Source organism: Pogona vitticeps, chromosome 2 (assembly GCF_051106095.1).
Source record: "Pogona vitticeps strain Pit_001003342236 chromosome 2, PviZW2.1, whole genome shotgun sequence".
Lineage (NCBI taxonomy): Eukaryota > Metazoa > Chordata > Lepidosauria > Squamata > Agamidae > Pogona > Pogona vitticeps.
The window spans coordinates 78,784,128-78,799,543 of record NC_135784.1 but is presented as its reverse complement, the minus strand read 5'-3'; the positions used below and the strand labels follow the sequence as shown (position 1 = coordinate 78,799,543).

At 44.1% G+C, this 15,416-nt stretch overlaps 1 protein-coding gene across 8 annotated transcripts; it reads left to right on the top strand.

Moving 5' to 3' along the window:
- Positions 1-741: 741 nt before the first annotated feature.
- On the top strand, positions 742-15,285 carry ABHD14A (abhydrolase domain containing 14A). Of its 8 annotated transcripts, none has more exons than XM_020803873.3 (6): positions 747-848; positions 1,664-1,710; positions 7,344-7,620; positions 10,063-10,178; positions 11,937-12,172; positions 14,062-15,285. In XM_020803873.3, the coding sequence occupies exons 3-6, from the start codon at positions 7,349-7,351 to the stop codon at positions 14,242-14,244; spliced, it is 807 nt and encodes a 268-aa protein (XP_020659532.2). In that variant the 5' UTR covers positions 747-848; positions 1,664-1,710; positions 7,344-7,348; the 3' UTR covers positions 14,245-15,285. The 8 variants fall into 8 exon arrangements, with proteins under 8 accessions (XP_020659531.2, XP_020659532.2, XP_078241593.1 ...); XM_078385464.1 differs by lacking the exon at positions 1,664-1,710 and adding an exon at positions 1,919-2,168 and having other exon boundaries at positions 785-848; XM_078385463.1 differs by lacking the exon at positions 747-848 and adding an exon at positions 1,070-1,125.
- Positions 15,286-15,416: the final 131 nt, after the last annotated feature.

Genomic DNA, 15,416 nt, shown 5'->3' with positions numbered 1-15,416 from the left:
TGACAGAGTGTGTGCCTTTTAAAGGGTCAGTGAAGTGTTCAAGTGCTGGCCTGGGCACAACCAGTCGTCCTTGACCTGTGAAATATCCCGAGGATGGCCTCAGTCACAGTGTTTCACCTTGACCCACACTTTACAAAATTGTGGTGAAGAGTAGGAAGAAGGGCCTGGAGTTCCCACAGCATGGAAACGTTACTACTGCTTTTATTATACACATCACTTTGTTGATTATGTGTTTTATTGTAAATCGCCCAGAGTTTGGGCACTGGCGGGAGTGATATACAAATTAAAGTAATAAATAATTACGACATAAATATGGGACTCCACGTGTCCTGTTTAGGGGAGCTGTACTGTCCCAAAGTAACGCTCCAGACGGAGGGCTGTTCTGAGTCCGGAGTGCAAGAGACAACGATAATTACTAAGTAAAGAGAAGAACACAACTTCCTCGTGAGAAGGAAAGAATCAGAAGCGAGCGAGCTTCCAAGAAAAGTGGTCTGCCATTAGTGAACTTCTGGTAAAATTCCTGAACCCTGACTTTGTCCTCAGCCAAGGCTCTCCGGACTCGCCCTTCCAACTACCAACTACTCGAGTTCCGAGGAGCTGGAGCGGGCATTTTCAACCACGCGTCCGTCCCGCGTTTCCCTGGGAGACAGGTGCAGTTTCCCCCGTCGGCCGCTAGGTGGGGCCCGACGACTGGAGGCGGGCGGAGAAGGCGGGTCGCGGGGGCAGGAAAGAGGGGCGGGGCTCAGAGCGTGACGCAGCTCGCTTGACGGGCCGCCGGGTCGGAGTGGGGAGGGTGGTGCAGAGGATACAGCTGTTGCTGGTGAGGCCGCCGAGGTTGCGAAGTGCAGGTACTGCCGGCCAGCCAGCCAGCCAGCCGCTCGGCCCTTGGCGGGGAGGAGCGTTTTGCTGCTCGAGCGGGGCGTCCGCGCTTGCCTGCAAAGTCACTGGCTGGCTGAAGGAGGGCGTCGCCCATTGGTGGGGAGGGGAAGCGGGGCGCTCGGGCTCGGGCGCGCCTTTGGCCTAAGGGCGATTGCTCTCTCTCTCCCACTTCGGGCGGCGGCGGGGCGAGGGAGGCAGGCCGCCCGCCCCAGGCCTCGTAGTGCGGGAGGGGGAGACTTGGTGGTGGTGGGATTTCTCTTCTCTTCCCAGAATTTGGTGGGGGCCGGGGGAGGGAAACGAGGTGCCTGAGGGTCGTGTCCCCATTATTATTATTATTATTATTATTATTATTATTATTATTATTATTATTATTATTATTATTATTATTATTATTATTATTATTATTTTGGGTGCGTGTGTGTCACCAACGTTTAGAGCAGTAATGGGGAATGGTGGTGTGACCCTCCAGATGTTGGAACTCCCACTCCCATCATTCCTCCTCGTTCCGTCTGCTGGCTGGAACTGCAGGGAGTTGGAGTCCAGAAAACAGCTGGAAGGTGACCTGCATAGGTGGCTCATGCACAAGTAGTGGGACTCCTGAAATTTTGGGGGGCGAAGCATCTTTACCCTCACTTTGAGTGAGGTATGTTCCACATCTAGGTTAAAGAGAGAGGCCTAATTTTTTAAATGTGTGAGACCACAGAGCAAGACTCAAACCATCGCAAACCTTCCCCCCCATCCCCCCACACCGGTCATTTATTGATAGTTTGTATTTTGGGTTTAGGGCTACGTCCTGGAAAATAAACTGAAGACAGTGTTCCACAGAATTCTGTGAGTGAGCCATTGTAGTTACCTAGTAAAAGCATTGTCTAGAAGTATCTGTGAAATATTGATTGGCACCCTAATCCTGAACCAATGATTATGAAAAGGTGTCAAGTTAACTTGTGTTTTTATTCAAGGAAGCTGTATGTATTACATTTGAAGGAGGATTCCAAAAGCAAGGGTGTGGTGAATAACCCTTTCAATTTCTTGCCTGTAGCATCTGTGAACACCTGTTGTTGCTGGAACAGAAAGCAAGAAAACCTTGCTATGTATAATGTGTGGATCTGGAAGATGAGTGTGGGTGTGCTGCAGTGAATGATAATTATAGGTCACCCTCAACCTCTGTGCAAAACAGCCAGCAAAGGGTTTCGCATTGTTCCACTTCCTTCAACAATACCTGCCCCACCTGTGCCACGAGAGGTGCTGGAGAAAGGCAAGAAAAGGCCTGTGTATGCAATAAGAAAAAGGTAACAAGGAGGGGAGAGAGAGGCCTGTAAACAAGGTGTGGCCTGTTCCACTTAAGACAGGCAGGAGCAGGGTGTTGCTGTGAGCTTTCCTCAGCGGGAATTGTGTCTTCACCTGAGAAGGCATTAATGCTTCCTTTTTCCTAAAAGGGAGTCAGCCAATGGCTTAGAGATATCCAAAGACAAAAGCACAATACTTCTGACAGCGTGTGGAAGAGTGTGTGGTGCACACTTCTCTCCAGCAGTGGCAAGTTCAGTACAAGGGCTGTTGGAATTGATAATATCTGAACAGAACACCTACCATAGGCCAAGCTTGGCTTCTTTCTCTGCTGGACTGGAAAGGCTTGAGATGTGGCTGAAGACACAGATCACTGAGTAGAAGCTAAGCTGCTGGCCACCCGGGCTATGTGATGAATCACTTGGTTTTGATAAAGCAGCTGGCAGTGGGGTGCCTGGTGGCCCAAACATAGGCCGGAGAGGCTTGAAAACAAAGTGCAAGCTCAGAACGTGCAGGTCCCAGGGCTTCCAGCTGTTGTCAGATATATCCGCCTCATCCCATTTCATAGAAAATCTGGTATTAGCTGCCTTGGACTTAAAAGGCAAAGAGGTTCCCATCTCTTTAGAAAGTGTCTACTATCTCCCAGCAAAGAATACTGGAGAGGGTTGTGGCAGCACTGTGCTAATCATTCTTCCTGATGGGAGAAGATCTTGAAGGCACTGCAGGCTTCCTGGACAACAGAGTCCACCGACATAAGGTATCCTTCTTTCCTGATCTCAGCCCAGCCACATATGTCTGTCAAAAGCATTTCACTGTTTTCAAGAAACAGTTCTTGAAGGAAGGTGCCCAGACATATGTATGCCAAATTCAAGGTTGTGCACCAACCTACATGCACTACATCTTCCGAGATAACATTCCTGTGGTTGTACTGCTCGATAGAATTTGACAAGGTAGTTGCTAAAAGGAAAGAAAGAGCCCTTCTTGTGGAATACACTGAAGGCAGGAAATCACCATCTTTCGTTTTATGAATTTTGTTTTTTTTCATACAGTTATGAAGCAAGCTTAAGCCATCTGTCTGTTGTCCTTTTGGTTAAAGGGTGGTGGTTTGTATCAGGTGTAATAAGAGGTAGACTAGTTCCTTTGGGTAGCCTTTATTGAATGACATGTACAGTGGCTTGGGCTATCCAGTGGGATAACTGATTTCCCCTAGTATTTCTTTACTTATCTTTGTTCAATAAACAAATGTGACTGTTCTTTCCCTAAAGACAGCTACCTTTTATGCTGTAATAGTGCTGTAATGTATATGTGCTATAATGTATATATGCATTGAGAAGCACCTGGAAGAGGTATACAGATTCCCAGTGTTGGTGTAGTGGATAGAATGATGGAGTAGGACTCTGGAGAACAGGGTTCAGATCCCCACTCGGCCATGGAAACTGTTTGGGGGATTGGAACTGGAGCGGAACATCTCTTAGGGGCACTATAAGTCAGTTCTGACTTGACAGCACAGAACACACAAACATAATGCATGTATGATACCAACTCTCAGGGTGTACATTCATTAGTGTTTTACTATTAAATCAGGGAGTCATTCAGTTGAAGGTAGTGAGTCTGGTTCTTGGTCAGTCCTAGCCCCTGCTAGACATGTCACTTCAGGGCATCCCTGTATCAGCCCACTAGCCTGGGGAAGTGCAGAGTTTTTTTCAAACCTTGTTGAAACAATAGCCATCTGGTGTCTCCTCTGCCTGTCTCTGTGTGGCTTCCTCTTATGGTGTTGTATAATGGAACTGAAAGGGCTGCTATAAATGGAGATGAGATCACTTAGCATGTGTTCTTGGTTTATAAGGTTGTCTTCTCAGTCTACCTTGAATTTCCTGCTTATATGGCATTTTCCTAATTGCTTTTTTAATCTCCTAGTTTTTGGGACTCCAGCCTTGTTTAGGGTCTGAACTTCTCTAAATCCATAGCTAATGAGGATGTTGAAGTCTGTTATGTTTGTGTCCTGCCTGTAGACCCTTTCCATTTTCCACCGGTCTCTCATGCATTGTTACGAATTTAAGAATAGAAAAAGTGTTTGCTCCTGTTGTTGTTTTTGTTGTTTAGTCGTGTCCGACTCTTCGTGACCCCATGGACCAGAGCACGGCAGGCCCTCCTGTCTTCCACTGCCTCCTGGAGTTGGGTCAAATTTATGTTGGTAGCTTCGATGACACTGTAACCACTAATTCTGAAGTGAGCACCTGTAGTGGAAGAGATGCATTGCTTCTTTGTAATTGCATGTGCATAGCCCAGTCTAAGCTACCATTTCATACTGACTCTGCATGGGAAGGAGAAACATTCATTTGTAGCTGACTGGATACTATGGCACATCCTGTCTGAAAATAATGGGAGATGTAGTCCAACACATCTGGATGGCATAGGGTTGGGAAAGGTGTGCGTGTAGAGAGATCCAAGATTGCAGAAGAATACACACGTACCCCTTTGGCACCTATGATAATTTAACCCACTTGTGGCATTTTTCAGTTCATTGAAAGATTTTTGAAACATCTGTATCACCTCTGTATAGGCAAAGTATCAGAATATTAGACTTTTAAAAACCCTCCTTTGCAAAGCTATCAGCCTCTTTGCTTTTGTCATTGTGCCACAGTAAAGGAAAAAAGCAAAGTGTGCTGATTATATAACACCCCATAGAGATCAAAGCACTCTCTGGACAGTTTACAATTTAATTATCCAGGCTACACACTCTCCCCCCACCCCCAGCAAGCTGGGTACCCAGTTTACCGTTTTCGGAAGAATGGAATACTGAGTGAAGCTTGAGACAGCTACCTGGGATTGAACCCAGGATGTGAGCAGAGTTTTGGCTGCAGTACTGCAGTTTAACCACTGCACTGCGAGGCTCTTCAGCACAAACAGCTGTCAGTGTCATTCTAGATCAGGGGTCTCAAAGTCAATTTACCTGGGGGCCGCTGGAAGCAGAGTCTGGGTGAGGCTGGGCCGCATCGGATTTTCCGCCAAGCGGAGCAAGAGCCTGAGGAAGCTGCCCAGGAGTTTCCTTAGCCCAACTGGGGCTTGGAGGAGGAGGAGGGGTGGGCGAGCCCTCATCGCCAGCCTCAACCCCCTCCAGCTCCTTCTTCACTACTACCACCACCAGCAGGACGAAGAAGCAGAGAAGGGAGGGAGCGCTGTGACCACCCAGCCAGGGGGAGGAAGGGACAACATAAAATTTGAAAAAGAAACCTCACAGAATTCGCCTTGCCAAAGGAGAAAAGCCCCCACTGGTACCCACAAAATTAAACAACTGGGCGGGGGGCTCACAGGTGCGTGCACGCGCACACACACACACACGGAGGTCTGGCCAACCTTCCTCTGAGTGCCCCCCTCAGAAAAGGCGCACTCAGCAGTAGCAGCTACCCCTACCATGACAGGCGGGCTAGCTGGCAGGCTGCAGTTCTGGATGGAGGGTGCAAGAGCCGCTGTCTTGGGAGAGAGCCAGCAAGCAAGGTGAGGCGCTTTTTTTGACTCTTGACAGCAGAGGATGCATGGGCGCTTCGGGGGGGCAGGCAAGGCAGGGGCCACAAATGGCCCCTGGGCCGCATGTTTGAGACCCCTGTTCTAGACAAAGGGCTAATTAAAAGGACACATGTAAACAACCTCTGATTTGAATGTATGATTTGTTTGTCCAGAAGATCTTGAAATAAATATTTTTCTCTAGTGTCAATGATGTGATAAAATCATTTTATTCTGATTCCTGCATGACATTGTAGAAAGGTGGGAGAATCACTTCTGCCATTTAAAAAATTGAATGATGGCTCCTAAACCATCTGAACATCTTTGTCTGTGCAAAGATAGGTAAAGGACATAATGTATGTGAGGTTTAGGTCAGTTCTGAACCTAAATGTTTACTTAAGACACCCTCAGGTATTGGATACTGAATGTATTTTCTAGCAAGCACAAAGATCTGCAGTACAGGAATTGTTTCCTTGGTCAGCAGTTTTTGCATGGGTTCTGGTAGCTGGTGCCCTTGAGTATAATACAAAAATCTTCCCATTGCCTCTGAAAGTGAAATGCACTTTCTTTACTAATACCTTTTCAGTATATAGACTGCTATTTTTGGATCAACTTGTGTTTTTTTTTCTGTCATAAGAACAATATATTTTTAGATATAGCTAAAGGAGTTGAACCCTGTAAAATGTTTCCCCATTGTGTCTCCTTGACAGGCTGGACTTAATGATCTATAGTACCCTTTCCAGCTCTCTGGTTCTAAGATGACAATTATGTTAGTGATGCAGCTGAAAATTTTGTTTCAGCTTTTGAGCTGTTAATTAATTTGCTTGCTTGTTTACATTATATCCCACCTTAATGTAACACTTTTAAAAGATTCTTATATATAATGACTATAGATTAAGAGATGATCATGGAAGTAGAATTCAACCAAAATATTATGATTTTTAAATTAATTATTGATAACAATGTACATCTGAAAATAGTCTCGCGAGGTTGAGAGCCAAATTAGGCTGTGAATGCACAATCAAATTTGCTGTAATTATAGTATGGGTCAATTTTAAATATTTTTTGGTGCTCACGCAACACAAAGGTTGATTTGAATCACTGGCTCATTTAGCTCCCAGTGCAGCTTGTTTCCTCAGCTGCTGGGCCTGCTACTTTTTTCAGGTCAGGACAATTCAGACAGACTTTTTTTCCATGTGATCAGTTGATTCACTCTTATAAAGATGGTTGTGCGTCTTTAGGTAATGTTTGGTGACGTAGGCAGTTGGAGTGTGATGTTGAGGACTAAAGGAACACCTTCCCCTTCTGCGCTTTTCCCTGATTATCCTTCATGTTTCTTTTGTTTTTTACGTATGAGATTAGTGCTGTATCACCTTATCACTAATATTTATAATGAGTTTAGCACTAGATCACTCCCAGATGAGAGGAAAAAAATTACAAACAAAAACATTCCTGTCATATGTGGCATTTCTTTATACATTAAGATCTTTGGGATGCTGCCACCTTTTCTGGAAAACTGTGCAGCCCTTTGAAAACCAAGTGGTCAAGTTTAGCCTTGCATTAGAAGGTCTAGCATCAGTAGAGACAGAGGCTGCAGTTCAGTTCTGTTATTTTGCTCAGTGGCCCCAGCCATCTGTTTCTCCCTTTCTTCCCTCTTTCTTCCCAACTCTTTTCAGAAAGGATGACTATGGCTTTGATCCGCAACAGGCTGGGGCTGCTGGTCCTAGGCGTCCTCGTCACCTTTGTCCTCTACCTGTTGCTTCCTGCCATCCAGCACGAGAGGTTTACCTCCTCTGTAGACATCCCCAAGCCACGGGCTATGGAAGAAGAGGCGAAGAAGGGTCCAGGCATTGGCAATGTCACAATCATGACTGGGACAGTCCTGCAAGACCCCTCTGTTTTCTTTAGAGAAGCTGTCTTGGCACAAAAAGATGGGGCTCCTTCCCCTGAAAGGTAAGTTGCCCTCTCAATTCCTAATCGTTTTAACTAGTAAACAATCCACACAGCGGCCTCTCCACACAGGCAGTCTACAACACTGTTACCTCTTTTGTGGTGACAGTGAGGCTTCCCATAGTAACTGCTATGGTGGAGATGTTTGAAATGACTTTGAATTTAAGACACCTCCTCATTGGTTACTACTAAATAGTCTCTGTTAAACAAGTGCAGTTGTCACCTTTGAAATAAAGCTATTTGGGTAACGCTTCCCATGACTATTGCCCTGGTTCTTCAAAATGAATCCTTGAATAACTGCTGTGTTTTTCCCAAATGATTCTTTTGTTACAATCGATTTCTCAGTCTGGGAGGATAAATACATTTTGTTAATTCTGTTATTTTATATGTCTGCAAGACAAATTGTATCAATTACTGTGGTTAACTGTATTTGTGTCTTAGGTTTAGTCCCTACACAGATCTTCTAAGAGATGTAGATTCCTTCTAAAATGCGTAAAAAATTAACATAGGAGGAGGATGCTCTTGAGTTCTGCTGATGGGGATAACTTTTTTCCTACTAACCTGTTGATTTTGCAGATGCAGTGGTACCCTGCATAGCGACGTTAATCCGTTCCAGGAAAAACATTGTTATCCGGAAACGTCGCTATGTGGGGGGGAAACCCCATAGGAACGCATTAAACTCCATTTAATGCGTTCCTATGGGGATAAAACTCATAGCTAAGTGGGAATCCTCAATCCAGCTGCCATTTTCGCCACCTCGGTAAGCGAGGAATCTGCGCGAAAATGATGCGGGCAGCCATTTTCTTCTTCCGGCGGCCATTTTGGAACCGCCGATCAGCTGCTCCAAAACATCACAATGCAAAGATCGGTAAGCGAAACGCTTACCAATCATCACAATGCGATGGTTACCCTATTCAGAACATCACAATGCGATTGGTTTTTCAATCGCAAAATGCGTCACTATGCGGATTCGTCGTTAAACGGTGCGCTCGTTAAGCGAGGCACCACTGCAATAGTTTTATTGTGCAGCAATTGTATAGTTGCTGGTCATTTATTGTACAAGGTCCAAATAGCTCTTTTCCAGCAAACACATGTTGCAAAGAAGTCTTGTTTCTGTAGCTGTAAGTAATCACTGAGGTTCTTACAGTGGTGCCTCAACTTACTTAATTGGTTCCGGAACTCCGGTCGTACGTCGAAGCACCATTTCCCATAGGAATGCACTGGAATGCAATTAATCTGTTCTGGCCGAAGGGGGGGACAGACAGAAAAGCAAACAAACATTGCAAGACTCATTGGAATTGCGATTGATCCGTTCCAGCTAAAGGGGAGAAAAAAACCCAAACAGCAAACAAACACTGCAAGACCCATTGAAAATGCAAAAAAAGAAAACCAAAAAGCAAACAAACCCTGCAAGACCCATTGGAAATGCAAAAAAAAGAAAGAAAGAAAGAAAAGAAAACCAAGAAGCAAACAGAGAGTGCAAGACCCATTGGAAATGCAAAAAAAGAAAAGCAAAAAGTAAACAGAGAGTGCAAGACACATTGGAAATGGGAAAAAACAAACCCAAAAAACAAACAAGACGTGCAAGGACCCATCACAGCATAGAAACAATCCCACCACCCAGCCCAAAACCACACTGCAAAACCCACCCAGAACAGTTTTTTTAAAGTAGAAAGCAGCACCTTACCTTACCAGGCAGTCTGAAGCCTCCTCCAGTCACACACTCTCTAACTGCTGGGGTGAAAGAGCTACAAAGAAGAAGCCTCTTCGCCACCAACATAAGTTGAGGCACCACTGTATTTTTGTTGTTCCAATTAGCAGTGGTTTGCAGTTGAGAGTCCTGTACTGTATATGTTTGTAGATTTTGGAGTGTTGCAAAGGTTGCATAAGTTCATGTTGGTAAGTTTTATGACATTGTGGGCAACAATACACATACCATTTAATATTTACTTTTTTGTCTTAGAAGACCAGTGTGCTTTCTGATACACTGCTACTGTGTGAATGCTTGTATAGCCTTATTAAAACTGGGAAAGAAAAATCTGGCATGTCAGAGTGTCTTCATCTTTGCAACATTCTATGGCACTGTCTGAATCCTTTCTTTGTTCACTATTTTCATGTTGTTCTCAGCGAGGATAAGGGACCTTTGGTCTTCCATATATTCAAAAGCTCGAGCCAGCGTTGCCGATGGCAAGAAATAGCAGGGGTTATAGTTGGAAACATCTGAACTACCAGATACTTTCCCACTCCATTCTAGGCTGGGTGCTTCTCATGAACTTTGAAGGGCTCATCTGCTCTACTCTATTGCACAGCAAATCTACATCACTTCCATTCCTAATCCAGGCTAGCCCTGCTTTTGGACAGGGGGGGAAATCATCCATTTTTGTTCGTCTAGCCAAAACTCTAGAATTTCCCACCATTTCTGCAAATCTTTGTTTTTCTTAACAGGCTGTCTGTGATCTTCCTACATGGCCAATCCTTCACTTCTAAGACATGGGAGGAATTGGGGACACTGGCTTTACTTTGTGAAAGTGGATATCGTGCAGTAGCTGTCGACTTGCCAGGTAAGTATAAGCTGCCGACCCACCAAGTAGACTTTGCATTTATATTGTGTGCTTTATGTGTTCTTGTGATCGAAATATGTTTAGCTGGCAGCTAGTTTGTAGTTGTAGTTTGTAGTTGACGCAGTGAGCAAAAGTGAAAGGACCAGGATGTTAGCCCTGATTGGGAAATTGTTCCTGCACAGCTGAGCTACAAGTAAGTCTTTCCTCTCCTCCTTGAAGTGAATGCCAACTCAAGAAAAACTCTGCCAGTGGTTCAGTATTTACATGGAGAAAAGCAGCTGAAATATCAAGGGTAAAATACTCTTGTAATCTGGTATCCAGATGTGAGAACTCCTGGGTTATATGTCCTCTGCCACTGATCTAATCATTTGTTGCAGAATGCTGTGATCTTTGCAGGCAGTGATGAGCAGCACAATAAAGTACCGCACCACCCTTCCCTCTTGCAAAGAACACTGTTCACATTAATGAGTGGTGCTCAGTCTCTACACTGGGATTCTTTGCTGTAGTTACAAATTGCCTTGGAGATGAGGGGGAACTAGCTTAGAAAAGTTTGGCTCGTCTTTCCGTGCAAGGTAGCTGTTAATTGCTGACAACCAGTGGAGTATGTGTTAGAAGGTGCTCTAATGCCAACCAGTGTAATTTGACCCAGATTGCTGGAGCTATGCAGGAGGAAGCCAGAGGGCATGGCTAACATGTGCAGTTGAAAAGTAAATTGGGATAGTAACATAGTTTGCTTTCTTGAATGTTCTGCCTCTGGTACAGTCACCAGCCTTTCTTCATAGAAGCTCAACTCAGCTGCGTGGTATTTGCCTAGCCTCAATCTTACTAGAGTGACCGGTGACTTTTTCCACATAATCCTGGTTCACCTTCCTTTCTCAGATCGCAGTATTACTTGGAATGCACACAGTATTCATACACATTCAGTTCAGCATTCCTGTGTTTTTGACTACAGCCCCCATCTTTCCTGACCGCGGGACATAGTGGCTGAAATCCAGTTGTGTTTCTGTGCACAGCACATAGCTATTGAAGTTGAATGCCTCAAGGTAAGAAATATTCATAGACATTACCTGCTGCATGCAATTCGGTGTATAACGGATAATGCCTATGGAGATTTCCTAACTTGAGGCAACTTGCCTACAAAAGTTATGCCTTTTGCATAACAGCACTATAGGTTTTCATCCACTGGGTGGGGTTGATGGGAACTGGAATCCAAAAAAACCTGGAGGACCTTGGTTGGGGAAGACTGATTGATAGCCTTTAATTTCATTGTCATATTTTTGAGAGAGAGAGAGAGAGAGAGAGAGAGAGAGAGAGGCTTGTTTAAGATCACATTGTAAAATCCTTATTTAGCTGTGGTCAGAAACAGATGCATGACTCAGTTGCCATATTCATTCTAGAGGACGTAAATGAACTGCAAAGCGCTCTTTATGCTTGTCAGATGAATTTTGGCTCTGCCATGCTCTTCTGAGTGACCTGTGGCTCAAAAAAAATGGGGGGGGGGGAACTATCCCAGTTTTATTTTTCCTTTGGAGAAGCAGCCTGAATGTGGCAAAGCAAGCTTGTACGTGTAATTGTGTGGCAGAAGAGACAGGAGTGGCATGAACTTGTGTTCAAAGCATAGTTCTTTTCTTTTGGAAATACAGGTTGATAGGTCATATTAACAGCCAGAATCTAGTGAAAGTTCTCAATCAGTGTGTCCTTAATTTTGTTGCCTATGCCCTGGCAATCGAGTTATCCCAGTTCAATATGTTTCCACAGGCTATGGGGACTCCCCACCCTCCAGTGCTGTTGAGACAGCCTCAGGTCGTGTTTCCTTCCTACAGCAAATCTTCAAGGAGCTAAGCCTTCAGAAGCCTGTTTTGATAAGCTCCTCCATGAGTGGCCGCTATTCCCTTCCATTTCTCTTGTCCAGTGGGGAACAGCTGAAAGGGTTTGTACCCATTGCACCAGTGGGCACCAAGGAATTCACAAGTCAACAGTACCAGCAGGTCAAGGTAAGGGGTGTCAGGAACTTTGGAATGGTGTCTGAGATTATAGTCTAGAGCTCATTTAGAAGAGATACCAGAGATACATCTAGTCATGATCCCAGTGGAGACCTCAAAGGAGAGGAGTCATCATCACCCACAGCTATCCTGTGTATGGACCTGTGTAGAATGAATAATCTGTGTAAACAGCAGGTGCAGAATATGGCATCTGGCTTGAAATTTGGTATGCTCAGAATGTCAGTCTTTACTTTTTAAGAATCAGTAGTTTGTGCTTAAGAAAGAGTCAGAGGTTAGATGCAATTAAGCAGACTTTATTGTAGCCAGGGGATAATGTCAAGACTTCTGTTTTCTACTTTCTTTATTTCTGCACAATGGTACGCTCTCTGATTTCTCCTCATGTGATTCTGTCTTTGACTTGTTTTGCTTGAATTTAAAGCCCAAATTGTACAAAGTACAGTGGTGCCCCGCATAACTAGCGATTCATTTAATGACAAATCCGTTTAGCGATGTGTTTTTTGCGATCACATAGCGATGTTTTTAATGGGAAAACATCGCTTTCCGATGATCGGTAAGTGTTTCACTTACCGATTTTCGCATAGCGATGCTTTGGGAACAGCTGATCGGTGGTTTGAAAATGGCCGCCGGGTAATTAAAATGGCCACCTGCAGCATTTTCGCGCCCTTTCCTCGCTTACCGGGCAGCAAAAATGGCAGCCGCATGGAAGATTTCCGCCTACCGGTGAGTTTACAGCCCATAGGAACGCATTAAACGTGTTTTAATGCGTTCCTATGGGCTTTTTTGCCCCGCATAGCGCCGAATCCACATAGCGATGATTTTTTTGGAACGGATTATCATCACTATGCGGGGCACCATTGTATAGAATACACCTTGTTGAGGAAACGTCTTCAAGTATAGAAATGCATGTAAGACTGTTTTGTTTGCTTAACTCTAGGAGGAACAGCTTTGCAGATAAGTAGAGAAGAAATGAGCGGTTCCCTCAAATGCATTGATTTACCTGTTCATTGCATGTATTGTTTATGTCTATGTGCCACATATGTTTAAGTCTGTTACAGCAGTAATTTTGCAAACTTGCACTCACTGCTAACACAATCTCACAATCATTTTAGTTTATGCTCATGTATTTCTTTTGGTAGCGTGCTGTTTCCAGGATTTCCTTATACTGTACCTGGATGTCTCTAGGCTGCTTTCCTCCTGCTTCTTGGCAACAAGTACATGGTTGCATCATGGGATATAGTCCCATGATATATTTGATACATGTTGCAAGGCAGAACAAGGTGGAAGAGCAGATCTTGAAGGAAGTAACATAAAGATAGGAAAACTAATAACCTCTGAAAAAAATAATTTGGTGACAATAAGACCTGTTGATCCAACCATAAGATAGTTTTGGCTGTTCTGTCAATCTAGACATTCCATAGACTTCTACAGACAGATAACATGAAGCAAGGGTATGTAACAGGCCTTGTAGGGCTTTATATTCTGCCCTTCCCTAACATCAGAACCAAAACTGGGGAGTCAGCATATCTGTACAATTAAGGACCCTCACCCTGCAGCTCCCAAGAGGACTTCACCTGTATTGGTTCCCTTTTTACCACCAGATTTATTGCAATTTTTGTTGCAATCTTATTTTTTGTTATTTTGTTCTAAATGCATATGTGAGTTTTTATCTATTGGCTGAAGTGCTTCTACCACATGGAAAAGAAATTCAGAAATGTTATCAATATATTTTAATTGAGGCTTCCAAAAATGCCCTCTGGTTCCACTGAAAAGAATAGCATTTTCTTAGCAGCACTGCTGGGGAGAATGGATTTCTTATGCCATGCGCACTCGCACAAGCCCTTTAGAAGACTGGTGATGTGTTGATGTTTTGATTTCTCTAGATACCGACTCTGATCATCTATGGAGAGCGTGACACTGGTCTGGGCACTCAGTCTCTTCAGAGCCTTCAACAGATCCCCAAATCGAAAGTTGTTATGCTACCTCAAGCTGGTCATGCCTGTTACCTTGATAAGCCTCAGGAGTTCCACAAAGCACTCCTGGACTTTCTTAATGAGCTAAAATGACTGTGATGTCCTCTCTTCTGACCCTGCCCAGCCATCTTCTTCCTGGGAAAGAATCAAGATTGAATCTGTGCTCCATAGCTGGGGTACTGTGTGTCTGAATTTGTTTCTCCACATTTAATGGGCTTAGGGCTTGCTAACTCTTGATGGGAGTAGATCCTCACTGCTCTCTTGTGGAGCTGCTTCTGTTACAGCTCTTCCAGTCTCAGTTTCCGAAATTGTGCATTCTGGCAGAAATACTGGATCACATGTGTATGAAGTAAAGCGACACCTTTTCAAGTTGTCAGTTGTGATGGTGTCTGAAGATTGCTAAGCCACGTATTGCAGTTTTTTGTCCCACTGAAGAACTGGTCCTTCTGGAGGAAGACACAGTTTCAATTCCAGTTTCTTATTTCAGGAGCACAAGCCACAAAGGTTACATTGTGTTGGCCCTTCTTCATTGTTAGCTGACTACTTCTACTGGTGCACAAACTCCTGTTCTAAGGATCAAGTGCTTCCTATATATTTGTTGCTTTATTTCTCCTCTCTTTTCATAGTGTGTGTTTGTGTGTGGGGGGGGGATTTCCACACAATTGTCTACCCATGGAGAGAAATAAAAGGGACTGCTCTGCTAAATAAGAATGCTATGACGAAACAATCTCTCTCTCTCTCTCTCTCTCACTGTGTGTGTGTGCGTGTGAGAGAGAGAGAGAGCGCACAGGAGCAAACCATGGTAGGTGATAATATTTTGAAATGTCTCGGGGCAGGGCTTAAATAAATGGTTTAAAACAAAAATTAAACCTATTTAAATGTTCCTTTAACTTTGATGATAATTGTAACCCTTGGGGGAATAGCTGTAAAAAGTTGTATGTCAGTGGTTTATTTTGCTAGGGAGTATTATATGAGCTCATCATATACAAGACAGGGAGTGGAGGGACGGTGCAACAAGCTTTCAAGGGGGTGTAGCCCATATGTTAAGATAGGGAATAGTCCTCTAGCACATAAGCTAATTTTTTTGAGTGTTGCAAAACTGTTGAAGGGTCAATAAATCATTTGTAAAAATCATGTGTATGTACATGTGCATGTGTCTGTGCATCCACACAGTGAATAGAGACAGGTGGACCAAAGGGACTTTGCCTGGGGGTAGTAGGGACATTTGCTTGCCAGCTGTCAAATAAGATGTGTAATCCCTCTGT

Excerpts from the sequence above, each read along its gene's own strand:
- ABHD14A (XM_020803872.3), top strand. The coding sequence starts at position 7,349 with ATGACTATGGCTTTGATCCGCAACAGGCTGGGGCTGCTGGTCCTAGGC. Across the intron at positions 7,621-10,062 it reads GGGGCTCCTTCCCCTGAAAG|GCTGTCTGTGATCTTCCTAC; the intron begins GTAAGTTGCCCT and ends TTTTCTTAACAG. Across the intron at positions 12,173-14,061 it reads AACAGTACCAGCAGGTCAAG|ATACCGACTCTGATCATCTA; the intron begins GTAAGGGGTGTC and ends TGATTTCTCTAG.